This window comes from Sylvia atricapilla, chromosome 19, assembly GCF_009819655.1.
Source record: "Sylvia atricapilla isolate bSylAtr1 chromosome 19, bSylAtr1.pri, whole genome shotgun sequence".
Lineage (NCBI taxonomy): Eukaryota > Metazoa > Chordata > Aves > Passeriformes > Sylviidae > Sylvia > Sylvia atricapilla.
In genome coordinates, this window is record NC_089158.1 from 9,011,307 (window position 1) to 9,034,634 (window position 23,328).

Genomic DNA, 23,328 nt, shown 5'->3' on the forward strand with positions numbered 1-23,328 from the left:
CATCTCCAAGGCAACTTCATTCATAAGCAGCTCTTGGTTGATACCAATCCGGACATGCCTGGGTGACTAACTGCAGCTCCTGTTACATCCCACAGGAGCTGTTAACTCCTTCAGCCCAGGCAGGGAATGCAGCAGGGAGTGGGCACAGAGCAGGTGGATGCCATAAACACCCAGCCAATCTGACCTGCTCTGTTTGGGCTTCCTTCCCAGTGCCTTTTTTCAGCGTGGAGAGAGCAAAGTCGCTGTTTGGGCTCCTTCTCAGCGCAGCAAGGTCTCAGACTCTTAAGTTTGTTTCTCCTGGAATTATTATGCTTCATTATCCTCTGGTTTGGGCAGAACGTTGCCTTCGGGATCTGCACTTACTGCAGGATTTCTTTTGGGAGAAAGGAGCTTGGCTGTGCACTGCAACACACTCTGAAACACAGGAAAAATGTAATTTTGCATTTCGTGCAAAACCAAGGGAGGATTTTCCTCTAAGGGGCAGGGGATGAGGTGAGACCACCGTGTTCCCAAGTGTGTTCAGGATCCGGGAGCCCTGTGTGGTGTGCAGGTTACACATGGAGATGTCCTGGTCCCTCACTGATGTGCCTATTTCAGTATGAGTTCTCCAGATCCAAATTTACAGCCTCCAGAGACTGCTTCGATTCTCACCAAAAGATGTAGGAAGGAGGAAAATGAGCCAAACTCTGGGCTTTTTTGCTCTTTGTTTCTCTCACAGCAGTGCAGAGAGGTGCTTTTCCAGGAGATGATGATTTGTCCTTAAAATCCACAGCTCTCCCTGGGATGGATCCTGAAGCAGTAATCCCTAGGAAAGCATCTCTCTCCAGGAAGGAATGGGGCTGGGAGAGGGGCAGGACAAGTCCAGCTCAAACCAGCCCCAAGCAAAGCTTGGCTTGAACATGCTGAGCACTGTAAAACCACGGGATGGTTTGGTTTGGAAGAGACCTTAAAGTCTTGTTCCAACCCTGTTCCAAGGGCAGGGAACCTTCCCCTGGAGCAGGATGTTGGGATGTTCCCTCTTCCATGGTGTGTTTGAGTCCTGGATGTCGTGGATGCTCTGTGGAAGCCCTGGAGAGGTTTTGGCAGGAGGGGACAGGTAGGAAAAGCCCACTGGCTTTCACTGGACACATCCCTGCCCTCCTTGCAGCCCAGGTGGGACATCCCAGCAGGAATCAAGGGTCCAACTGGCTCTGGGGTGGCTGAGATATACAAACCTGAGACCCTGTTAATTTTTTTATGCATTTTGGGAGCTCTGTTGCACTCAGGCAGAGGATGAAACACGTTGGGAATATGAACCTGCTGAGGCTCAGGATGGTGCCTGTGCAGTGGGACAGGGACCTGTGGAAGAGTTAATTAGACATGGGATAAATTATCCCAAAGACCTGGGGTGCAGCTTGGGTCCCTTAAAACCTATCTGGCCAAGTTCCCTGCTCCAGATGCTGCTCTCCCTTCCTGGGGAGGAAAACCTGCTCTTGGACTCTTATGGGGCTGCTATAACTCTCAAATTTTAATAATAGATTACCATTAGTATCAGCCTTATATAATGCACAGCTCATTATTGCTTACTCAGAATAATTTTGCAGCCTCCTTATAGAACCTTGGAACTTTATTTGCTGAGTATAAAATATGCAGAAATGCATGAATAGTTTTAAGACTTAGTACCCTAAACTAATACAGTGTGCTGCTTTTTTTTTTTTTTCTCCCTGCACCATGATTGAAGTCAAATTAACATATTTACCTTCAGTGCTCCCAGGAGTAGCATTAAAAAATTCAAGAGGTGATTCAGAATAGTCTCCGATTTACTGTGTTTAAAGCTGGATTTCATTTCTCAGTAAAGCCATGCAAACACTTGACTCCTTTGCAGCTTTCCAGCCTCTTTGCTCCCTGTGCAGGTCCTCGGACTTATCAACAGGTGGGAGCAGTATTATTGCCACTGTGTTCCCAAAAGAAAGCTTTTTATTTTATTTTATTGGGTTTTTTTGGGATGGTGGAGAAAGCAGGGGCAGAGAGTAAGGGAGGAAATGAGTTCTAACAAGAGGCACAGAAGTGTAGCTGCTGTTTTAATCTGGAGGAAGGAGAAGGTTGCAGTGTGGTGCTTTCTTGTCTTTCCTAGGGCAAATCATGGAGCCTAATTTTGGCTCTATGTTCCCGTTTTCCCAGGAGAGAAAAAAAAAAAAAAAAGGTGTGTAAAGGCCAGGGTAGGAAACAGAAACTGTCACTTTATTTTGTAAAACAGCTTTTTCCAGCTAGTTAGTTTATTCTTACCAATGACACCCGTGCCACCCTGCCGTGCTTTGATTTATCCCTACAGCTATAGGGCGCAGCTCCTCTGGCTCCAAGGATTTCAGACCCCACAACAGTCAGCTTCAGGGATGCAAATCCTGCTCCAAAGCTCTCAGGCTGCTCCACCATCTCACCTCTGTCTTTAAAACACGTAAGTGCTGCAGGAAAACCTTTGACCTTAACACTTTTCCTGCCCCAAGGAATAAATATTCCAGGGAGAGGGTCTGTAAGAGGAGGCTGGATATGGTCAGTACTCTCTGAGTGGGACAAATCTGCCTGCTAATTCTCTTTACCGTGCACTAAAGATACTGCAGTGGGGTTTTTTTCCATGCCTGCTGCTAGATTAGGAAGTTGTTTCAGCAGATGTCGTTTCCTAAGAAAATGGGTTAATGCTTTGGTGGTTAGGACAGTGTGGCAAAAAAGCTTATTTGTGTGAGGTTTTGGCTAATTGCCTTGCAAGAGTTACAGAGCGTTGCAGCAAATTTCCTGGATTTCGCAATCGCCACGGTTCTGGTTTAACTGGCCAGAAAGATTTGCAAAAAATACACAAATAAGTGGAAATGTAGAGGCAAAAAAAAAAAAAAAAAAAAAAAAAAACCACCAAAAAAACACTGGCTGGCTTGCTGCAAAAAGCTGGAGGGGCTTGTGAAGAGGTCTCCAGGTCTGAGGAAGTGGCTGGGGCTTGGGATTGAGTGGATCTCGGGGTTTTATGGAATTCCAGAAGGGTTTTTATTGGAAGGGAGCTTAAAGCTCATCCCATTCTATCCCTGCCATGAGCAGAGACACCTTCTACTGTCTGAGGTTGCTCCAAGCCCCGTCCAACCTGGCCTTGGACACTTCCAGGGATGGGACAGGACTGCTGCCTCAGCTCATGGGACTGGTCCCAGCAGTCCTGATGGAGCTGCTCTGAGCTGGGAGCACAAGGAGGAATTTCCCTCTGAAGGCAGGGATTCAGTAAAATGGGCCAGGAAAATGCAAATCAAGTGTTGCTGTTTCTGAGAGCATCACCATGAGAAGACTTTCTCTGCATCAAAAAGCACGAGGGTGATGAACTGGCAGGGCTGGGAGCGACCTGAGGGGGCTCTTCTGGGAGCCTTGGGGGTGCTCCAAGGAAGGGTGACCATCCTTCAGCCACTCCTGCCATCCTGTGCCATGGATAAAACTCCATCTGGGCCAGAATTCCCAGAGTCATGTGCTGACACAGTTCCAGGCTGGGGGCTCGGGCATCGGCCAGCTCTGCATCCCCCAGCGCTGCCTAAATCACTAATTTGATTCTGTCTGAGCAGCAGCATAAACCAGGAATAAATGGACTTGGCTCCATAAACCTAGCGCTTCAATATTTTCCCAGGCAGTGGGAAAAAAAAAAAAAAAGCAAAAAAACCCCACCAACATTTGCTTTCCATGCAAAACATATAAATCTTGGAAAAGTTCCCGAAGTTGCGTGTTTAACTGTTCATATCTGTGTGTTTGTAGGAGAGAAGTGGTTATTCCCCTGGCATGATTATTTTCCTGTCTTGAAAGGAAGCTGGAATGTTTGTGAGGAAGACATTTTAAGCCAGTGGTGGGGATGAAGGGCAGAGTGAGGTTGGATGGGGAAAGGAAGCACCTTCCCCTCCTTCCCTCCGTGCCAGGACTAACCACAAATGCTGCTTTGACTTGCTGTGTTTTGGGGCTGTTTCTGCTTGTCTGATGAGTTTTAGTGAAACACAGAATCTGGTTGTTGGCTTCTTTTTAATCCTAGCCCAGTACAAGGGCTGTTAGTGGAGTTTATTTGAAGTTAAAATCGTGGATGCTGCATAAAACACATCTCTTCCCTCCTTCCCAATGCCCTGCTGCAGGTGGATGCTCCTTTATTTCCTGCTTACCCCGTGAGAGACCCCACTGTAATCATTCAAAGAGAGATGCAGAAACAGATTTATTTTTTGTACAAGATCACTGTTTCTCAGAAAATGCCCCAGGAGATGCTGTGGGGAGCCCTCCCTGGGGCTGGGGTGATGCACAGCTCACAGTGGCACACCCCTGTCCCCATCCTGGGGGTGCAGGTGGCACTGGGATGCAGCTGGGACTGGGGATGGAGGAGAGGCTCTGAGCTGACTATCCTGCCTGCAGCAGGCCAGGCTGGTCATTTTTCCAGCACACTGACCCTTCATGAGCACTGTGAACACACAACTGGATAGAAGCTGGGAGATAAACCCACCTCTGCAGAGAGAGGGGGGCAAAAAAAATCCCAATAATCATCCTCCAGCTTCTCCCCACAGCCCTGTGTGCCTTGCTGTCACTGCAGTCCCTGTTCCAGAGCTGGAGATGTTTAATTTATTTGTGTTCTCCTAACACCTTTCTGTTTCATAACAGGGAATCACTGCCGGGTTTGGCCGGGAGGCAGCGGAGCTGCCGCACTCCCTGTAATCCAGGAGTGAATCAAAGCAACTTTTTACAAAACAAGATTCTCTCTCACTGTTGCAAAAGAGCTTTGGGGAAATCTGGTTTTTGTGGTTAAGGATCTTACTCTTGATGCACAAGGAAAATTATGTGTAGCTTTTATTTGGCCCAAAGGATTCTTACAACATTATCCGTATTTCCTTTAATTTGTGGGATTTCTAGTAAATGGGCTTAAAAATAGGTCTGGGCAAGATGCCAGGGTACATACGAAGAGCAGAAAAGCTTTGCAGGCTGTGAGCTGCTCGCTTTCACTTCTCCCTGGGCAGGGCTGGGGGCACGGGGCGGTTGCTCACCTTTTGGGGTTAAATTTAATGATGTCTCTGGAATTCTTTGGAAGTCGTTCTGGCAGGAAAAAAAAAAAATCTTTTCACTCTTTCTTAGAACTGCTGCAGTGTAGTTGCTGAGCTGGACTCGAGTCTGGAAAGGGGCAGGGTGAGCTGCAGCACCAGGAGAGGGCAAGAATTGGGGCGGGATGCAAGGGGAAATTTGGACCCATTCACCGATGGGATTTAGAGACCCTGGAAAAGCAGGGTACAAGTAGGAGGAGAATATGGCAGGGATAATATGGTTTTTTTTTTTCTTCTTCTTTCCACTTTTCATTCCCAAAAAGTCTCTTTAAGCCTTTTGTTAAGTGGGAGAAATCTCAGGAGGGAGAGACGGTGGCTCGGAGCCGGGGTGGCCACGACTGCCCAGCTCACTGTGGTGGTGTTTATCTGATCCCTTCAAAATCAGTCTGGGTTCAAGTGACTTAAAAATGCCTTTTTCCCTGGGGACAGCCTTCCATTGACGTGGGGTGGGTTTATGCAGCTGGAGCCCCAGTGGGAAAGGGAAGATAAGTGGGAAAAGATCCGTGTGGCATCCAGCCTTCCTCACTCCAAGGTCCTCTGCCAGGCCAGGCCACCTCTTGCCTTCCCAAAGAGTGGGATTTTTGTCCTGCTTTTGGAAAATTAATTTAATCTTTGGGCATAAATCTGGAAAACTTGGAGTCTTGTGGATGCTGTGTCTTTCTGTTGTGAGTAGTTTCTTGGGAGCTGAAGAGGAGGAGTGGGGAGATGGATGAAGATTTGGGAAGGTTTTGAGCTTCCTGGGAGCAGCAGCAGTGAGTTGGGGCAGTGTGGTGGGCAAGGAGCGGGGTTGGGTTGAGGTTGCACTGCTCTTGAACTAAAAAACGTGCATTTTCACATGGTGGTGGTGGTGATGGACTTCCATAAAATCAAGTGAGTTTCCATAAACACTTTCCATAAAACCCTGAGGATTTTATGGTGCCTGATGCAGAAGCATCAGGGAAATCCTTTGTGCCACTGTCAGGAATGCACTAACAACACTTTTTTATCCAAGGAGATTGAGATGCTTTGCAGATATAAAGTCTTCTGGTGCCTCTGTGAGCTGGGGGAAGTGGGCTCAGTTCCTCTGTGCAGGTGAGGACCCCTCAGCCCTGTTTCTCCCCCAGGGGATCAGCCTGGCTCCTCAGCTGATGCCACCCTTTTCCCTAAAAGCTGATAAATCCAGTGCTGTTGTGGAGCAGTCCTCCAGGATTGTGGTGGTTGGGGACTGCCAGCACCACACAGTTCCCCAGGCAGGTGGATTTGCTGCAGCTCCTCTAAAAAGGGCTGATATTTGGGATGGATGTGAGCACAGGGCTCAAATTCAAATTCAGCAGCTGAATGGGGTCTTGAGCCTTTTCCTCAGGGCTGGTGCCTCACTGTGGGGCAGCTCCTGGCCTCCAAGGGCTCTTCCATGTTCTGGGAAAAAACACAGCAGAGAAAAAACACCCTGTGCTGCCTCTGCATGCTTTTGGTGCATGGTGAGCAAGAATCAGCTGTTTCCTTCTCCACACGGAGCTGCTGAGTGCTGGCACCCCAAAACTTTCCTCTTTAAACCTTGGGATTGAGCAGCTCCCAGCCCCAGGGCCTCTCTCTTTGCCTCTCCCAAATCCAAAACCTGACCTCCAGCCAGCCCAACGCCGTGGCACAGGTTCACATTCGAGCTGATGTTTCAAATTTCCCTCCTTTGCCAGAGATCAGCTTTCCCAGGCACCCCCGAGCAAAAGGCTCCAAAGACCAAGGTGAAATGGGCAGCTGCAGCCCAACCCCGTGGGAAGGGCAGGTTTTTAGGGATGGTTTTGGGGAGATGAGCTGGCTCTGGGAAGAGGCTGGCAGCTGGGAATGCTGCTGGGTCCCTCACCAGGGCTGGGGCTGGAATGTGTCAGCTCCTCTTCAAAAGCAGACAACGTGAGCCCCTTTGATTTTTTCTTTTTAAAAATAATTGGGTTTGTGAGCGTGGTTTGGGGACGGGGGGGGGTGGGGGGTGTTTAAAAGATTTTTAACTGAGAGCCAGCAAATTTAATATTTTCTGTGTCTTGGCTGTGTTGTGATTTACATTTGATTTTTAGGCATAATTAGAAATGCAAGTGGAGCGCTTTGTGTTTTACCTCTGCTTCAACTATTTATGGCATGCTATGCAAATGAAGCAAGCTATGAATATTAAAGATTAGAGTGTGTTACAAAGTATCACTGTCTTTAATGAGTTCGGTAATGGGCACAGGCTTTGGAATATGGAGGTATTTGCTGTTGTGTGCCGGGGCTTGGCGCTCCGCAGCTCCGGCTTTGGTTACATCCCAGGGGAGCAGGGCTGGGATTTAAATCCTCTCCAGCCCCTGCTCGGCTGCAATAGGTAGGTGAGATTCCCCAGCGTTCCCATGACAAAGGCGGCTGCGGCTGGCGAGGGGTGGTGATGGATTATTTCACAGAGGCTGTTGCAGTTCTTGTCTAGGTCAATCCGTTCCATCTGCGGCGGCAGGTTTTTGTTGGGGGTTTTTTTTCTTTTTTTTTCTTCTTTTTTTTTTTTTTTTTTTTTTTTTTGGTGGGATTTTTCTTTTTCTTTGTGGTTTTTTTGGGTGGTTTTTTTTTTTTTTTTGGGGGCTGGATCTGAGAATGTGAAAGCGCTCTCGTCGACCTTTTCAAGGTGCTTTTTTTTTTTTTTTTTTTGCAGCGATGGGAGGGAAATCTTAAAACACATCCCTTTGCCAAAATGGAGCTGCTGCACGGGCACCCCAAAAAATTTCCTGTGGCTGCTCCTTGAGGGTTAGGCTCGGTGACAGGGAGTTGTTTGGGGGGTTACTGACACATCTGGAGGAACATCTTATCCACTGGAGAGCTGGGAATAGGGCTCCTTGGATTAACCCCTTCTCCCTGGAGGAGTCAGGACAGCCTGGTGTTAGCTCTGAACCCCTGGCTGGGTTTAGCCCTAAATCAGTAACTGGTTTTAATTCTAAATCAGCCACTGGTTATAGCTTTAAAATCAGTAGCTGGTTTTAATTCTATATCAGTGACTGGTTTTAGCTCTAAGTCAGTACCTGGTTTTAACTCTGTGACTGGTTTTAGCCCTAAAGCAGTAACTGGTTTTAGTCCTAAATCAGCCACTGGTTCTAGCTTTAAATCAGTGACTGGTTTTAACTCTAAATCAGTAACTGGTTTTAGCCCTAAATCAGTAACTAGATTTAAATCAGCCATTGGTTTTAGCTCTAAATCAGTAGCTGGTTTTGGCCCTAAATCAGTCACTGGTTTTAACTCTAAATCACTGACTGGTTTTAGCCCTCAATCAGCTCTAAATCAGTGATTTTTACCTCTAAACCAGTGACTGATCTTATCTCTAAACCAGCCTCCAGAGCTGTAAAAGAGGAAGGTGTTTTGGGGTTCATCCACAGCTGCCCTGCAGAAGCAGCTCTGCTCCAGCACTGGGATCCCTGCAGGATGCAGCTGATGTTGGGGGGCTGCAGGAAAGGAGGGGAGGAAAAACCCAGCCAGATATTTGGATTTTATTCCGAATGGGGCTTGGGGAGGGGGGAATGCAGCATGCCCCAGGGAGCGTGCTTTTCAGACTCGAGGTATTTAAATTACAAATTTTGATGAGGAAGATTGTCAGCAGTATTCAAAACAGTGCTTAAATTCTTTTGAAACACTGTCGAGCTGTGCTGTGGCAGTTGAAAAGTTTGGCACACAAGAACTTGGCCCAGAAGTTGCTGTTTGGTGGTTTTTTTTTTTTTGTTTTTTTTTTGGGTTTTTTTTTCCTTTAAAACTCAATTCATCTGTATTCAAGTATCCCACATGCTTAAGGAAAAATAACCCCACCAGGCTCATACTGGTTTGAGACAGAGCCTTGCCTGCAGGAGAGGCTGCAGAAGTGATTGATCTCTAATATTAGGGGGGTTTCTGTGGTGGTTAATCAGCATTAATAACTATTTATACTTGGAAAAAAAAAAGAAAGAGTTTTGCAGTGTTTGTGTCTACTCATGAAAACGACCAGCAGACTGAACTGGGGTTTGGCATTTCTTGTGATCCACTGGATTATGAGTCTGTATGAATTAGATAGACAATATATATATTATAAATATTAAAAATAGACCTAAAAATATTTATATTTTTGAGGGTTGGCCAGTGTTTGTTGATATGGGACCAGCTCAGGTTGTGAGCACTGGGGAGACTTTCTCACTCCTCTGACCCCTCTCTGCTGCAGAGATTAAAAAAAAAAAACCCAAGTTTAAGGAATTTCTGTGCTGGGCATCAGCAGGGCTCTCCCAGCAGCTCAGGACTTGTCAGGTGTTGGTGGACATAGTTTAGCATATAATATATATATATTAACAAAATAATACATTGATCATACGTCATCCATATTGTAATATTTCATATATGTAATCATCAGCAGGATATATATAACACAATATTCTGGGCTGCAGTGTTATCTGGGGGTGTTTTAGGGTGGGGTATAAAAATAGTCACATTCTGAAGCTTTGGGCACAATTTGTTGCCCCCAGTGAAGGGTTTTGTTGCAGGAGGAGAGGAGGCAGAAGTGAAAAGTCAGTGTTGAGGCTCCTGTACTCGATGATCCTGGGAGCAGGGATCATCTGGAGGGGTTTTCCCCCAGGGAGAGGGGAGACAGGGAATTCTTTGCTGGAGTACAAGCAGTAAAGGCAATATATTTAAAAAATTGCAGGTTTTCAGCTTGGCCTCCACCTGCCTGGGCAAAGTGGGGTGGCCACCTCAGGTCACCAATTTGAGGTTTCTCAGGGGGTTTTTTGCTGAATGACCAAACCCCTCATTTTTTTGAAGGGCCTCCTGTGCAGTCTCATGTTTGCCTGGCTGAGCCCAGAGGCGCAGAGTTAAATTTCTGCAGTCTCCAACTTCCCTTGTCTGCAGGCTTCTATTTCCATTAAGGATCAAGCTCAGATGCAATTGTAGCTTTGCTTTGTAGAGTATTAAAAGTTTAATGTATAAATGTCTCCCTTCACCAGAACTTTTTGGCAGCCCTGAAATTCCTACAAAAACACAAAGATCCCAATTGCTGTGTGGGCTCAGCTGCCCTTGAAGGGTTAAGTATATTATGTCTTTCTTTTTTTTTTTTTTTTTTTTTTTTTTAAGCAGGGAGAATAAGCCGTAGCCAAAAGTAAAAGTCATTAATTTTAAGACAGAGATGTAAGCAAAGTTTCCTTCCCCTCTGCAGGTTGGTCAGGGTAGGCTATGCAGTAATTGAAAAGTAAAGGCAATTGAATTACAGGCTCCCGTCCAAACCGAGTGCGATTTCTTCTTCTTCTTCCTTTTTTTTTTTTTTTTTTTTTTTTTTTTTTTTTTTTTTTTTTTTTACAACCTCCATTGCATCAGAACTAGGCAGTATTCCTGATGTTCTCATGTGTGTTAATGCTGACTCACAGACTAACTTGCACAAGAAAAAAAAACACACAGGCAGCTCCACCATACTAGGTAATGAGCTCTAGCAAGAAGCAGCGTCTGATGTTTTGTAAGCTTTTTTTAATTGACCTTTTAAGATATTTACTTTATTTTAAAGCTTTCTGTTCCGTAGTGGCACGGTGCTAGGACTGAGTCATGCATGTTATATATTGCTAGCTCTGCTGTTGTGTACTAGGAGTGAGGAGAATAGGATTCAGCATGGCACTTGTCTTTTTTGATGTGTTACGGATGGGAATTAGTGCTTGTGATGGGATGCTGCAGGCATGGTGATGGGGTGCTCTGTGCTTTCCTGTAGCCATAACTTACTCGGGGTCTTGAGTTTTTATTCGATGGCAAAATACTCCGTTCTGCAGAATAATTGTATTTTCTAGCCGTGTCTCTCCCTTCTCCCTTCCCCTTGCAGCAAGCTGAAAAAAAAAAAAAATTTAAAATGTTGCATTTTCTATTTTTTGCTTCTCCTTGCTTTGAGAGCTCTTAAGATCAGTGTTAGGGAAGGGGAAAAGAGAAGAAAAAAACCAAACTAATTAAATAATAATGGCAATAACACGCTTCACCCTGGCTGAATGACGGCACTTTTCGGAGCTGCCGGGTGGGTGACCTCGAGGAGCCGCGGTGCTCCCGGGCTGCCGGTGACTCACCTTGCAGCAGGACAGAGCCCGGGGCTGTGCTGGCAGCGCTGGAGGGGACACGGGGCTGTGCCAGGGTCCCCACAAACAGACCCCGAGGGGCTGGGAACGGGCATCAGGGAGAGATCCCTTGGAGCTGTGCCAGGGGATTGGGGTGAGACCCCTCGGGACAGTGCTGGGGTCTTTGGGATTGTGCCAGGGTCCCCATAAAGAGATCCCTCAGGGTTGTGCCAGGGATTGGGGTGAGACCCCCCGGGGCAGTGCTGGGGTCCTTGGGATTGTGCCAGGGTCCCCATAAAGAGACCCCTCAGGGCTGTGCCAGGGATTGGGGTGAGACCCCCTCGGGACAGTGCTGGGAGGGGACAGTGCTGGGGTCCCTGGGGCTGTGCCAAGGTCCCTGGGGCTGTGCCAGGGTCCCCATAAAGAGACCCCTCAGAGCTGTGAAGGGGGATTGGGGAGAGACCCTCGGGGCTGTGCCAGGGGATTAGGGAGAATGATCCTTGGGATTGTGCCAGGGTCCCCATAAAGAAACCCCTCAGGGCTGTGCCAGGGATTGGGGTGAGACCCCCCCGGGGCAGTGCTGGGGTCCTTGGGGCTGTCCAGGGTCCCTATAAAGGGACCCCATGGGGCTGTGCCAGAGGATTGGGGAGAGATCCTCGGGGCTGTGCCAGGGATTGGGGAGAGACCCCTTGGGACAGTGCTGGGGTCCTTGGGATTGTGCCAGTGTCCCCATAAAGAGACCCCTTGGGGCTGTGCCAGGGAGACCGGGAAAGACCCCTCGGGGCTGTGCCAGGGACTGGGGTGAGACCTCTCGAGTCTGTGGCAGGAAAAGCCCCCAGGTCTGTTCTGGGGTCCTCAGGAGGAGTCCCCAATGCTGTTCCAGGATCCCCCAAGGAGAGACCCCCTCAGGGCTGTGCCAGGGATTGTGGTGAGACCCCTCGGGGCTGTGCCAGGTCTCTACAGAGAGATATTGGGTTATGCCAAGGTCCCCAAGGAGAGACCCCTCGGGGCTGTGCCAAGGTGCCCAGAAAAGCCCCCAGGGCAGCGCCAGGATCCCAAACTGAGCCCTGCCAACCCCATCCCCGGGCTGCCCTGGCACTGGGGCTGCCCACACCTCCTGAGCTGCGCCACCAGCACGATTTCAATTCACTTTTCCATCTTTTTTTTTCCCCCCACTTCATTCCCTGCCCCAGCCTCCGGGTCTGTACTTTCCAAGTGGGAACTTTGAGGATTCTGAAGCCGCGGGTGGCTCCGTGGTGCTGCATGTCTGCTGCGTGTGGGCTGCCCGTGTGTTACTGAGTAATATTTGCAAATTCACTCTCTGCTCTTAATAAGGCAGAAATAATCTCCTTTCACCCATTGCCACTGGCTGCTACACTAAAAATAGGGTCCGTCCGCGCCGCTTGCCACTTGCAGCATTTCAAAAATAAATACTTTGGAGCTGCAGATACCAGTGCTGCAGGAGAGGAGTCTCGCTGCCATTTGATTACTGAACTTAACCTTGTTTTCTTCCCCCTGTCAAACACTGTGCAGCAATCCAGACCTGTGCCCCTTCCCCTGCTGGATTTTCTCACCTCGAACAGGGGATGCTCAGTTTTTGGGGTGTGGGTGCAAAACTTGGCATTTTTTGGCTTTTTGGCTCCCTGGCACAGCCTGTGGTGCAGGGGTGGGGGGAATGTGCTCAGCCTAGACCTGAAGTGCATTTTATTTGGCTTTATTTAGCTATTTGTTTTATTTAACCCTTTAGTTCACTTAACTCTATTTTAATTTAACTCTTCCTTTTATTTGAGGCATTACAGCATCTCTGGGAATGATACTTGGCCAGTGAGTTTGCAGTGAGCTGTTGCATATTTTCCCTTGGGTTTATACATTTCCTTTGCATTAAAAATAGGGAAATAACCCCCCCAAACCCTGCAGTGAGAGCAGGGGCAGGTGTCACCCCTGTGCCTGGGGGGATTGAGTGGCTTTGGGGACCCCCTGCCCAGCCTCAAATCCAAGGGTGGGATTTTCTCCCCCTCCCTCCTCATTTACAGAAGAAAGGGAAGTTTTCTTTGACCCTTTGGGGCCTTCAAGGGCAGGACTTTTCAGCTCTTTTCTTTCCCGGGGCTTTGCCTGGGATGGGGTGGAAGCCTTTGGCTGCTTTGTCTCCCACCCCCGGAGGGTCCCTGTCCCTTTGTCCCCTGTCCCAGCTGCTGCCCAGCTCACCTTCCTGGGGAGCTGCAGGACTTGGGGGATCCTTGGGGGCTTTTGGGGGAATGATTCTCCACCGAGCCTCTCTGTTGTTTGGCTAAGAAAATAGACAATTTAAATACGTTATCTAATTATTTCTGATTACTCCTGGGGGAGCTCTGATGGCAGCATCTTATTCTAGGTCGATGCTTTTTTTTTTCCCTTTGTTGCTGTCGCCTCGCCCTGACCTTTCAGGCCTCGGAGCAGGGAATTAGTTTGGAAAAGAGCAAACCTGCTTTTTTCTTTCCCCAAAGCAGATGAATGCAGAAACGGAGAATTCCCAAACTCTCCTGGAAGTTGTCTCAAATAACGGCTGCATTTTTTATGAACATCTCGTGACAAAGGCTATGACTTTACAAAAATCAGGCAGACATGTACAAATTATCCTCCTGTATCCACGAGCTGGAAAAAGAGGCTGCCATCAGAAAACAAAGTGATGTTTTGCTTGAATGGTCACATATGTAAAATGATCAAGGTGGGGGATGTTTGTCTGGTTTTAATCCAGTTTTATTCGTGTTTTCCCATTTGGAGATGTTCAGTTGATGGTCTGTCACCTGTAGGACACTCCAGCCCAAAAGGGACTGGATTTTTTGGGGTGATGATCATGTTGGGGGCTCCTCCTGCACCTTGGGACACAGCTCAGTTTGGGAGATGAGATTGGAAAAATACAGTTTCCATCTGTAATTGCAAAGGTCATTTCTCCTGCAGCACAGCTCTTCCTGTGTCAGATGGGCTGAAGCCATTTCAAACCCTTCAAGAGTCACTTGGTGCTCTATTTAAAAGAAAAATGATCATATTTAATAGAGGAATTTTAAAGTTAGGAATTATCAAGCTTTACTGCATTTGCTGTCTAATCACAGTAGCTTTTTGTTGCAGTTGTTTTTAGGGAATGCGAGGTTTGGTGGTGAGCAGGTTCTCCTGGGCTTTCAAGACTGTTTTATTCTATTTCTTCATGATTTGGGGTTGTTGGTGGGTTGCAGTTGGGTTTTGGGAGGGTTTTTAAAAATATATTCTTGTCATAAAAAGGAGAAGGGGCAGAGGGAGGAAGAAGAAAAAATTCCAGCAGTCCTGGCTGATGGTTTGTTGGGGTGGTTTGGGCTTTGCAGCTTCCTTGTGTGCCTTGATGCTCTTTCTAAACCAAACACTGTTATTTCCCCCTCCCCATTTCCCTGGGAGCTGCATTTTGGGATGGACCAATTTTGTGGAACATCTTGGTTCAAACTCTCCTGGGAGGTTTTATCTGAGATTTGCCAAAGATTTGGGATGCTGGGGCACTTTGTGGGCTCTTAAACATACCCCAAACCAGCACGATTTGGTGTTTTAAGGGAGGGACAGGGGTTGCTCATGACAAGCCTCTTTGTTTATAGAGCAAATTCTAATATTAATAATTGATATTTATTTTAAGTTTGGCTTGTTCTGTGTTAGCAAGCTGTCCTTGGCTGGTCCTACCACATCCTGGGCCCAAGGAGGTCCATCCAAGGCCTCCTTGGTGTCTTCTCCAGCTCTGAGGGAGCCCTTCCTGGAAGAAAAGAGGAGGAAATCCTTGTCCACCCGTGTTCTTCCCACCACCACGGGTGAGGCTCCCTCAGGTGCCTGAGCAGCAATGATTTTTCTGTAACTCAGTGATTTTTCACAGATCCAGAGTGGATCTTTGTTTGCCAGGGCAGATCCCATCCTTTCTCCAGCAGAGATGGATGGTGTCGTGGCTGGGAGAGGTTTTTGGGTTCTCAGGCTTGGTCGCTGTGGTGTCACCTCCTCAAGGGATGTCACCTTGGTCCCCTCTCGGCGCCTTCACCTCCTCACCAGCACTTGGCAGAGACCCCAGTGACCTCCTCAGGGCGTTGGATGAGTGTGTTGAGCATTCCCAAAGCATTCCTGGGGTGGGAGCAGCGTGGCTCTCCAGGCTCTGTGAGGTGCTGTGGGATTCAGCCGTGCCAGAGGGGTTTGCTGGGAGTGCAGCACTTCCCTGCCCTGGGCTTGAGCTGAATGCACCAAACATCCCTTTGGATGTGGAAGTGGAGCTGTGAGCAGGATCAGGAGGGAAAGGGTCAGGCTGGAGCATCAGCAGCCCTGCAGTTATCCTGCTCTAGGGATGGCCTCACCTCTCAGCCTGGAATTTTAACTGTGTGTGACCCTCCGAGGCAGCAATTGAGCCAAATCCGAGGCCAGTGGCACAAGGGAAATCGCTCTGGGCAAGGGAGAAATAAGCAAAGGGAGGCCCCACCCTCTTTCCCAGAAAAAAGCACCAAACATGCTCAATAAATGCGAAGGTAATTTAAAATCTGAATCCAGGAGACAATGTGACTGGGATTTCATTACTTAAGCAAATGGATTTGCTTTTAGTGGATTCAGCCACAGACTGAAAGAAGCTTTCCCCAAGGGGTAAACATTTTTCCTGCATTTGAAAGGCTTTCTTCTATGGGGGGGGATCTTGGGAGGGGGGGACAGGAAGCAGAAGTGTGACTGCCCAAAGAGCACCTTGATTTTGGGCAGATTTGGGCATTCCCAAAGCTGTGCTTTTGGGGATGCTCTTGGGGTGGGATGCTTGGCCAGGAGCATGGGGGGGGATCAGGCAGGAGGATACTGGGGGGGATGCAGGGGACATGCTGAGGATGAAGGAGGGATGCAGGGGACATGCTGAGGATGAAGGAGGGATGCAGGAGGATGCAGGGGACATGCTACGGATGCAGGAGGGATGCAGGAGACATGCTAAGGATGCAGGAGGGATGCAGGGGACATGCTGAGGATGCAGGAGGGATGCAGGGGACATGCTGAGGATGCAGGAGGATGCAGGACGATGCTGGGGGCACGTGGGGGTAATGCAGGAGAACGTTGAGGGCATGCAGGGGTGATGCAGGAGGATGCTCGGGGGACGTGAGGGGCTGCAGGAGGATGCTCAGGATGCAGGGGGATGCTGAGGGGATACAGGGGGTGTTGGGGGTACGGGAGGATGCTGGGGGGGTCCAGGGGATGCTCACCACCCCTGCTCCGTGCCTTCCCCTGGCCGCAGGAGTTAACCAGCAGCAGTGCCAGCTCTGCAGACTGTTTGGAATAGTTTAAATGCTTTGACACTCTGGATGTACTAGATGGCAGGGGAGGCAGTTTACAGCGTAATTCATATGCAAAACTGCACTATAAATTTAAAACCTGTCTCAGTTGCCGTGGCACCACTAAGCATTTCATCAGCATACAGTACAGTATTTCTGCCATCTTTGTTTGCATTGCAGTGACTCATCAAAAGTCTGTCTTGTACCAACACTGAGAGCATTCCTCTGGCACTGATATTTCTCTGTTTTTAAAGCTTCGGTTTGAAACTGGCATTTACTTCAGGTCCCTAATCAAAGGGCTCTATTCATTGCAGAGAGCAGCCTGAATGTTAATCTGCATCCGGCCTATTCATTTAGATGCTGTGCGCTGCCGGGGAGATTTGACTTGGTAAAAGCTTGAGCTCCAGCAGATACAAACCCAGGGCTTGATACTATATTTTATTTTCCCCCTCCCCTGAGCTCTCGGCGGTCGGGGGAGCGGAGCCCCTCGGCAGCGGCGGCGCCGGGGACGCTGCTCAAGGTACGTTCGCTCCCGGCCGGGCAAAGGCACCGCGAACTTCCTCGCTTGGAAGAAATTTTTTTTTTTTTTTTAACCATGCAGATACAATTAAATTGGCTCCGAGTGTGTTCCCTTTTCTTCCTGTTACCCCGTGGCCTTGCAGATAGGACTTTTTTTTTTTTTTCTTTTTTTTTTTTTCTCCCCTCGGCAATGGGAACAGAGCAGCTCTTTGTGGGTTATTATTTTCTTTCCAGAGATTTTTTTTTTTTTGAATCTTTCTCAGATAAACTTCTATTTTTTTTCTCCCCCCCCCCCTTTTTTTTTTTTTTTTTAATATCGTTCTTCTGAGCTTTCAGCATTAGTTAAACGTAGTTTTTTTGGTTTTTTTTTCCTTCAGTAGTATTGCAGGCAGACAGGATTTTAAATCTCCTGGACTCTTTGGGGAGGGAGCACGGGGGAGGTCTGGGCTCGGTGAATCCGCAGTGATTTGCTCCGCCGGAGTTTCAGCGCCCAGGCTGCACCAGCTCTACCTGCTCCAGCTTTGCGCACCAGCTCCCTTCCAACACCAAGCTCCTCTTTTTTTTTTTTTTTTATTTTTTTGGGTGGGGGTCAGGTGGAAGCAGGAATTCTGCCCGTGGCCAAAAGGTACAGCCTGCCCTGAAGAGCGGCCGTGGCGGGATGCGGAGCCGCAGCCGCCGCCTCCAGCCCGGGGGTCGCTCGGAGGATCCTCGCTCCGGTACCCGGGGACACCGGGCTGGGGGCTCGGGGGGGCTCTGCCTGCACCAGGGGCTTGGGCTGGGGCTCCCCCTGCCCCGCTCGGGATCTGGGGGAGGAAAATAAGAAGACAACTTGGTAGGCGTCTTGCTGCGGCAGGCACGTTGGTTTGTTTTATTGGGGCTCAAATATCTGGCTTAATTTGGAGATAAGCCTCGTTTTGTTGGAGGATAAATCTGTTGAGAAAGGGGTTTAACTGTTGAAATGCTCCCTCTTTCTGGTGCAAATGGGAAGATTGCTTTCCAAAGTGCTTTTTTCCTGGGAGCTCTCCGCTCCAGCAGAATCCTGTATTTATTTCGGGCAGAATGGCACATTGTTTTATAAATATCTTTTCTGTAGTTTCAACATAGCTGCTGGTTGTTGTGTTTCTTATATAATGCTACTGAGATCTGTCTGACTGCCTTTCCTTTGCTTTACTGTTCTCTCCCATTATCGTTCAGATTTTCCTGCATAAAGTAAAAAAACCCCGGGGGAATAGATCAGTGGTGCTTATTTAAACAGACCACAACTTGAAGGAAATACTTGCATTTTTTTGGAATATCCTTTGCCATCCACCAATAGCATCCCCAACGTGGCTCGAAACCATCGATAAGTAATTTTTATAAGCGATTGCTTTTTCGTGTTGGCGCTCAGAGCTCTGCTTGGAGCCTTTGATGTCGGGCGAGGTGGGTTCCTGTGCTCCCTGCCTGCTTTGGTGAACTGTCTAAAAACGTTGCTCCTCTTCTTCCCTGCCTTCTCCGTTTTTCAGATGTGCCCTACTTTGGATATTCCTGCATTGAATGTCTGAGGAGCTCCAGCCGATCCTGAGCCATGTCGCAGATGTTGCACATAGAGATTCCCAACTTCGGGAACACCGTTCTGGGCTGCCTCAACGAGCAGCGGCTGCTGGGGCTCTACTGCGATGTCTCCATCGTGGTGAAGGGCCAAGCCTTCAAGGCTCACCGGGCGGTGCTGGCCGCCAGCAGCCTCTACTTCCGAGACTTGTTCAGTGGGAACAGCAAAAACGCCTTTGAGCTGCCGGGCACCGTCCCCCCGGCTTGCTTCCAGCAGATCCTGTCCTTCTGCTACACCGGCAAGCTGACCATGGCGGCCAGCGAGCAGCTGGTGGTGATGTACACGGCGGGCTTCCTGCAGATCCAGCACATCGTGGAGAAAGGGACGGACTTGATGTTCAAGGTCAGCTCGCCCCACTGTGACTCTCAGACCACCATGATCGAAGACCCCAGCTCGGAGCCGCAGAGCCCCTGCAACCAGCTGCAGTCGGCCTCGGCGCCCTACGTCATGTCCCCTTCCATGCCCATCCCGCTCCTGACCCGGGTCAAACACGAGAACCTGGAGCTGCAGGCCCTGCCCGGCCTGCCTGGCAAGCGGCCCCTGGAGCCGGGAGCGCGGGATGGAGCCGGCGGCGCCGGCGGCACCAACGCCGGGCCCCTGAAGCTGTCGAGGGTCTCCTACTACGGCGTGCCCAACCTGGCCACGCTGATCCCCAACGTGCAGCAGGTGCAGTACTCACAGGGGGAACGCACCAGCCCCGGCGCCAGCAGCATCCCCACCACCGACAGCCCCACCTCCTACCACAACGAGGAGGATGAGGAGGATGACGAGGCCTACGACACCATGGTGGAGGAGCAGTACGGGCAGATGTACATCAAGTCGTCGGGAGGATACTCTGGTAATGGATGTCTCTCTCTCCTCTTTTCAGCTGGCTTGCGGTGGTTGTGTGCTGCTGGCACAGCCACCGTGGGCGGTTTTGGGTTGTTCACCAGGCTTTTGTCTTTCCTTCGTGGGGTTTTGCCCAGATGATAGGCTTGGTGCCTACCCCATGGCTCCCCAGCTGGGAGGTGCTTTGGATGAGAGGCTGCATCATCCACCAGGGTCAGCCCAGCCCTTGGTTTTTTGGCTGAGGCTGCCAGCGAGGAGCCTGGTGGTTGCATGAGCCCTGTGGTGGTGACATCCATCCCTGAGGTGATGGCTGAGCTCGCCTGCTGTGGGTCATCCATGGCGAGGGAAGCACCAGCCCTTTTGGCCCAGGGCGAGGTGGTCACTTTGGGAGTTGTCTTCTGTCCTGGCTTTTTAGAGTAAGAGTTTCCAAAAAGGTGATGAACATGGTACTTGGAGGAAGGGAGAAGGACAGCAACTAAATCATTTTTATAGAAGTTAACTAGGAATATCTGCAGGAGAAAGGAAAGATGGACTTTCCTCCCTGCTGCATGAAGTGCCCCTTTCTCCTTTGCCAGCCTTGTCCCACACATCACTGTCAGAAAGGGCAAAGCAGTCTGGGGACTTGATGTTCTTTCATTTCCCCATTAGAAACACAGTGCCCAGTACTAAGTAAAACCCCTCTCCAGCCCTTCCAGAATTTGGGATTAAGGGATGGGTGCGAATCCCTCAATGGGCCTCAGACAGAGGAGGCAGCTTCACTTTGGTGGTGCTTGGCTGGGAGCTGCTGCTCAGCCCCAAGGTGGGCACGGGGACATGAGAATTCCTTTTCCTCCCACTTCCTTGGACACACAGCTCCTTTCCCTGGGCGCCTTGCAGGGCTCAGACCCTCCTGAGGAGCCAGGACAGGTGGGATGCACGTCCAAGAGGGGCTCAGTTCCAGAGGGGAGGTGCCCTCTGGGTGCTGTCCTGTGTGGAAGCAGCTCCCAGCACCTTGTCCAGATGGAGCTGGCAGTGTCCTACAAGGAAGCTCAGCCTCTCAGTGGCCTCCCCGTGGGACCTGCAGGTGTTTGTGGCCAGTGTTTGATCCTCAGGAGCTCCCCAGGGAGGGACATCTCTGCTCTGGCCGCAGGCAGCATCCCCTCACCTGGAGCTGCTGCCCCTGCTCTGACTCCTGGAATTACTAACGTTGCAAATATTTTAACTCTGGTTCATTGAGGAGCTTTCCTCAAAGCTGTTTGATTTTAGTCTTCACCAAGGAACAAGATTTGGCAAATACAGGACAATTTTTGTTACCTACAGTTACAGGAAAGGACTTCTCAGGCTTCCTTAGCACTGCGAATGGGCTCACCCCTACACACTGTCTTATCCCATCCCATCCCATCCCAGGAGCAGGAGCTCAGCATCCTCTTGGCATGTTCCCCTGCCAGACAGCCAGCAGATAAGTGTTTTCCAAGGGTTTTTTTTTTTTTCACTAAGCCATATGAAAAAGGGGAGGAAACAGAACAAAGTTACTGTAGTAATATTGGAAATATTTGCTAGGAAAAGTGGACAAGCAGCTGTAGGAAATGAGCCTCAAAAGCCTGAGTGCTTCTCACTGCTCTGCTTCAGGTCCTAGTGGTTGGGATGGGGCAGGAGAGAAGTGGGATCAGGGGTGGGACAAGGTCAGGATCTCCTCCATGGCTGCTGTTAGAGCCAGACTGAACAGGAATTGTGCTGCTGCCCACTTGTTTGGGGTTTATTTTGCTTTTCCCGGCTGTGGTGAGTAATGTGGGTTTGCCTTCAGCGTTGTTCCTTGGAGCAGTGGGATTATGCCCTTGGACTGTGTTTTCCATCCCTGTCACAGGGCCAGTTCCTGCAGAAACAGAACAAAACCAATTCAGAAGGCAAGGACAGGACCAGCTCAGGGGTGGTGCAGACACCAGCTCTGAGGCTGTGCCTAATCCTTGTCGGGCAGGAGTCATCCCAGTTGGAAAAACGAAAATCCCAGCAGCTTTCTCAGGTGTCACTGGAGATGCTGCAGCCTTTGTGCCAGTGCTGGGCATCCCACAGCCAAGTTTTCCTGCTTGTTTTCTGTAGGGAGAACCAGGTGGTGATGCCGAGGCCATGCAGGGAAGAGGCAAGTTGTAAGGCTCTAAATATCCCACATTTCTGCTGAAATTCCTCTTCCTCACCTGCACCTTTTGAGAGAGTTTCCTGTTTGAAATAAGCCAGCTATAGGTATCAGTCTTCCTGGAAAAGAGAGCATGCAAAAAAAAAAAAAAAAAGAGAGAGAGATTACAGAAAAGTAAAACCTAAGCTGTTCCATTATGGGTTGGACTTGTAGAGCTAACTGTGTTTTAATTACTCGGGATAAACTGTACCCTCTCAAAAGGTGCAGAATAATGAAACCATAAGATGGAAGAGAGAAGGCAGCTAATCCTGCTCCTGGCATGGAGATCCCCACAGCCTCACAAAGGCCTGGGGGAGGGGGGAGCCCTTTAAAATAGGGATTGCCAAGGTTTCCAAGAGCCCTGTTTGTGAAAACAAAAACAAAGCCAAAGAGGAGCGGAGCAGACGAAGCTCTGAATTTCAGAGAGGGTTGCTGGATTTTTTTCTTTCCTTCTTTTTCTCTGCTTTTTTGTTCCCCATCTGAAGTGTTGGTGCTGGTGAGGGTGTGGCTGGACTCTGGTGGCTGATGCTCTTCACCTGCCTTCACCATCACCCCTTGGAGGGGCCGCCAATCCTCTTCTTGCCCCAAGGCTGGGGGCTTTTAATTTATTTTCTTCACTCCTTTTTGTAGTCAGAACCATTCCCAATCTCCAAAGCCGGATCAGAGCCACATTTCCAAATCACAGAATCCTTAAGGTAGGAAAAGGCCTCCAGCATCAAACTTTGACCACCACGAGCACTGAGTGCCATGTCCAGTCATTCCTTGGGCACCTCCAGGTAGGGGGACTCCAACTCCTCCCTGAGCAGCCCCTTCCAATGCCTGAACACCTTTTCCATGAAGAAATTCCTCCTGATGTCCAACCTGACCCTTCTCTGGCACAGCTCAAGGCTGTTTCCTCTCGGAGGAAACCCAGGAGAAGAGGCTGATGCCACCTGCAGTGGTGACACCGGTGTGAGGGACCAGGACAAGCGTTGGACCTGCCAAAGGACCGGCAGGATGAGGCCAGAATTAAACACAGAAGGGTCAGGCTTAGCTGTTGGCAGACAGGGTGGCAGCTGGCAGAGGGGAGGGGTAAGAAAAGGTGCCTCGGTTTCCCCCCACAAGGCTCTGGCCAGGTTTGGTGGCCGTGGTGTCACCGGCGCCGTGCCGGGCTGGCAGCACTGCGGTAAAATGGCTCCTCGCTCCATAACTAGGTCTGGTTGTGGAGGAACATGTGGGCCTCGAGGACACGAGCGAGACTTAATGAGGTTTCCAGCATCTGATCTGAGGAACGCACAACTCCAGAAAATATTAAACAAAAGCAAAAGTATTTTTATCCCTGTTAATTACAGCGTCGTGGGCCTGAGCTGAAGTGGGTTTCAGCAGGACTTGCAGATGCTCGGCGCTTTTTCTGCGCCGAGCCACGTTCCTGTCAGTCAGCTCTCTGCTGAGCAGATGCAGTTAATTTAATTTTGACAGGCACTAGCAAAGTTGTGCGAGGGTCCGTCCTCCTCCCCTGCTCCTGCTGCACCGGTTTGCAGGGAAAAGGGAAAAACCTTTATGCAGCAAATGGCTGGGATGTAAAGGCTGGACTTGAAAGTTACGAAATCCCGAACTGACAAGAGCACACTTCATTAAAAATTCATCTAAAATAGCCATTATAGAATAGTTGTGGTAATTAGCTGAGAGAATAGTTTTCTCTCCTGGCCTCTGATTCCTGACAGTAAGGAAAGAGGGCAAGGAACAACCCAGAATCCCAAATGATGCAGCCCGTGCAGCATCCCGAGCGGAGCCCGGGCACGACGCGCTGCAGCGACGTAAATCACGGCTGTGACGCCGGCTGATTGCAGCGGGATGGAGCAGCTGGCTGCCACTGCAGGGACAAGGACCCGACCCT

At 49.5% G+C, this 23,328-nt stretch overlaps 1 protein-coding gene across 1 annotated transcript in view; it reads left to right on the top strand.

The window, feature by feature from the left end:
• Positions 1 to 23,328, top strand: part of NACC2 (NACC family member 2) — a 52,557-nt gene that overhangs the window by 17,626 nt on the left and 11,603 nt on the right. Inside the window, exon 2 of the mRNA XM_066332910.1 lies at positions 18,390 to 19,313. Coding sequence (XP_066189007.1) covers positions 18,452 to 19,313 — 862 coding nt within the window. The 5' untranslated portion in view covers positions 18,390 to 18,451. The remainder of the gene's footprint in view (positions 1 to 18,389; positions 19,314 to 23,328) is intronic.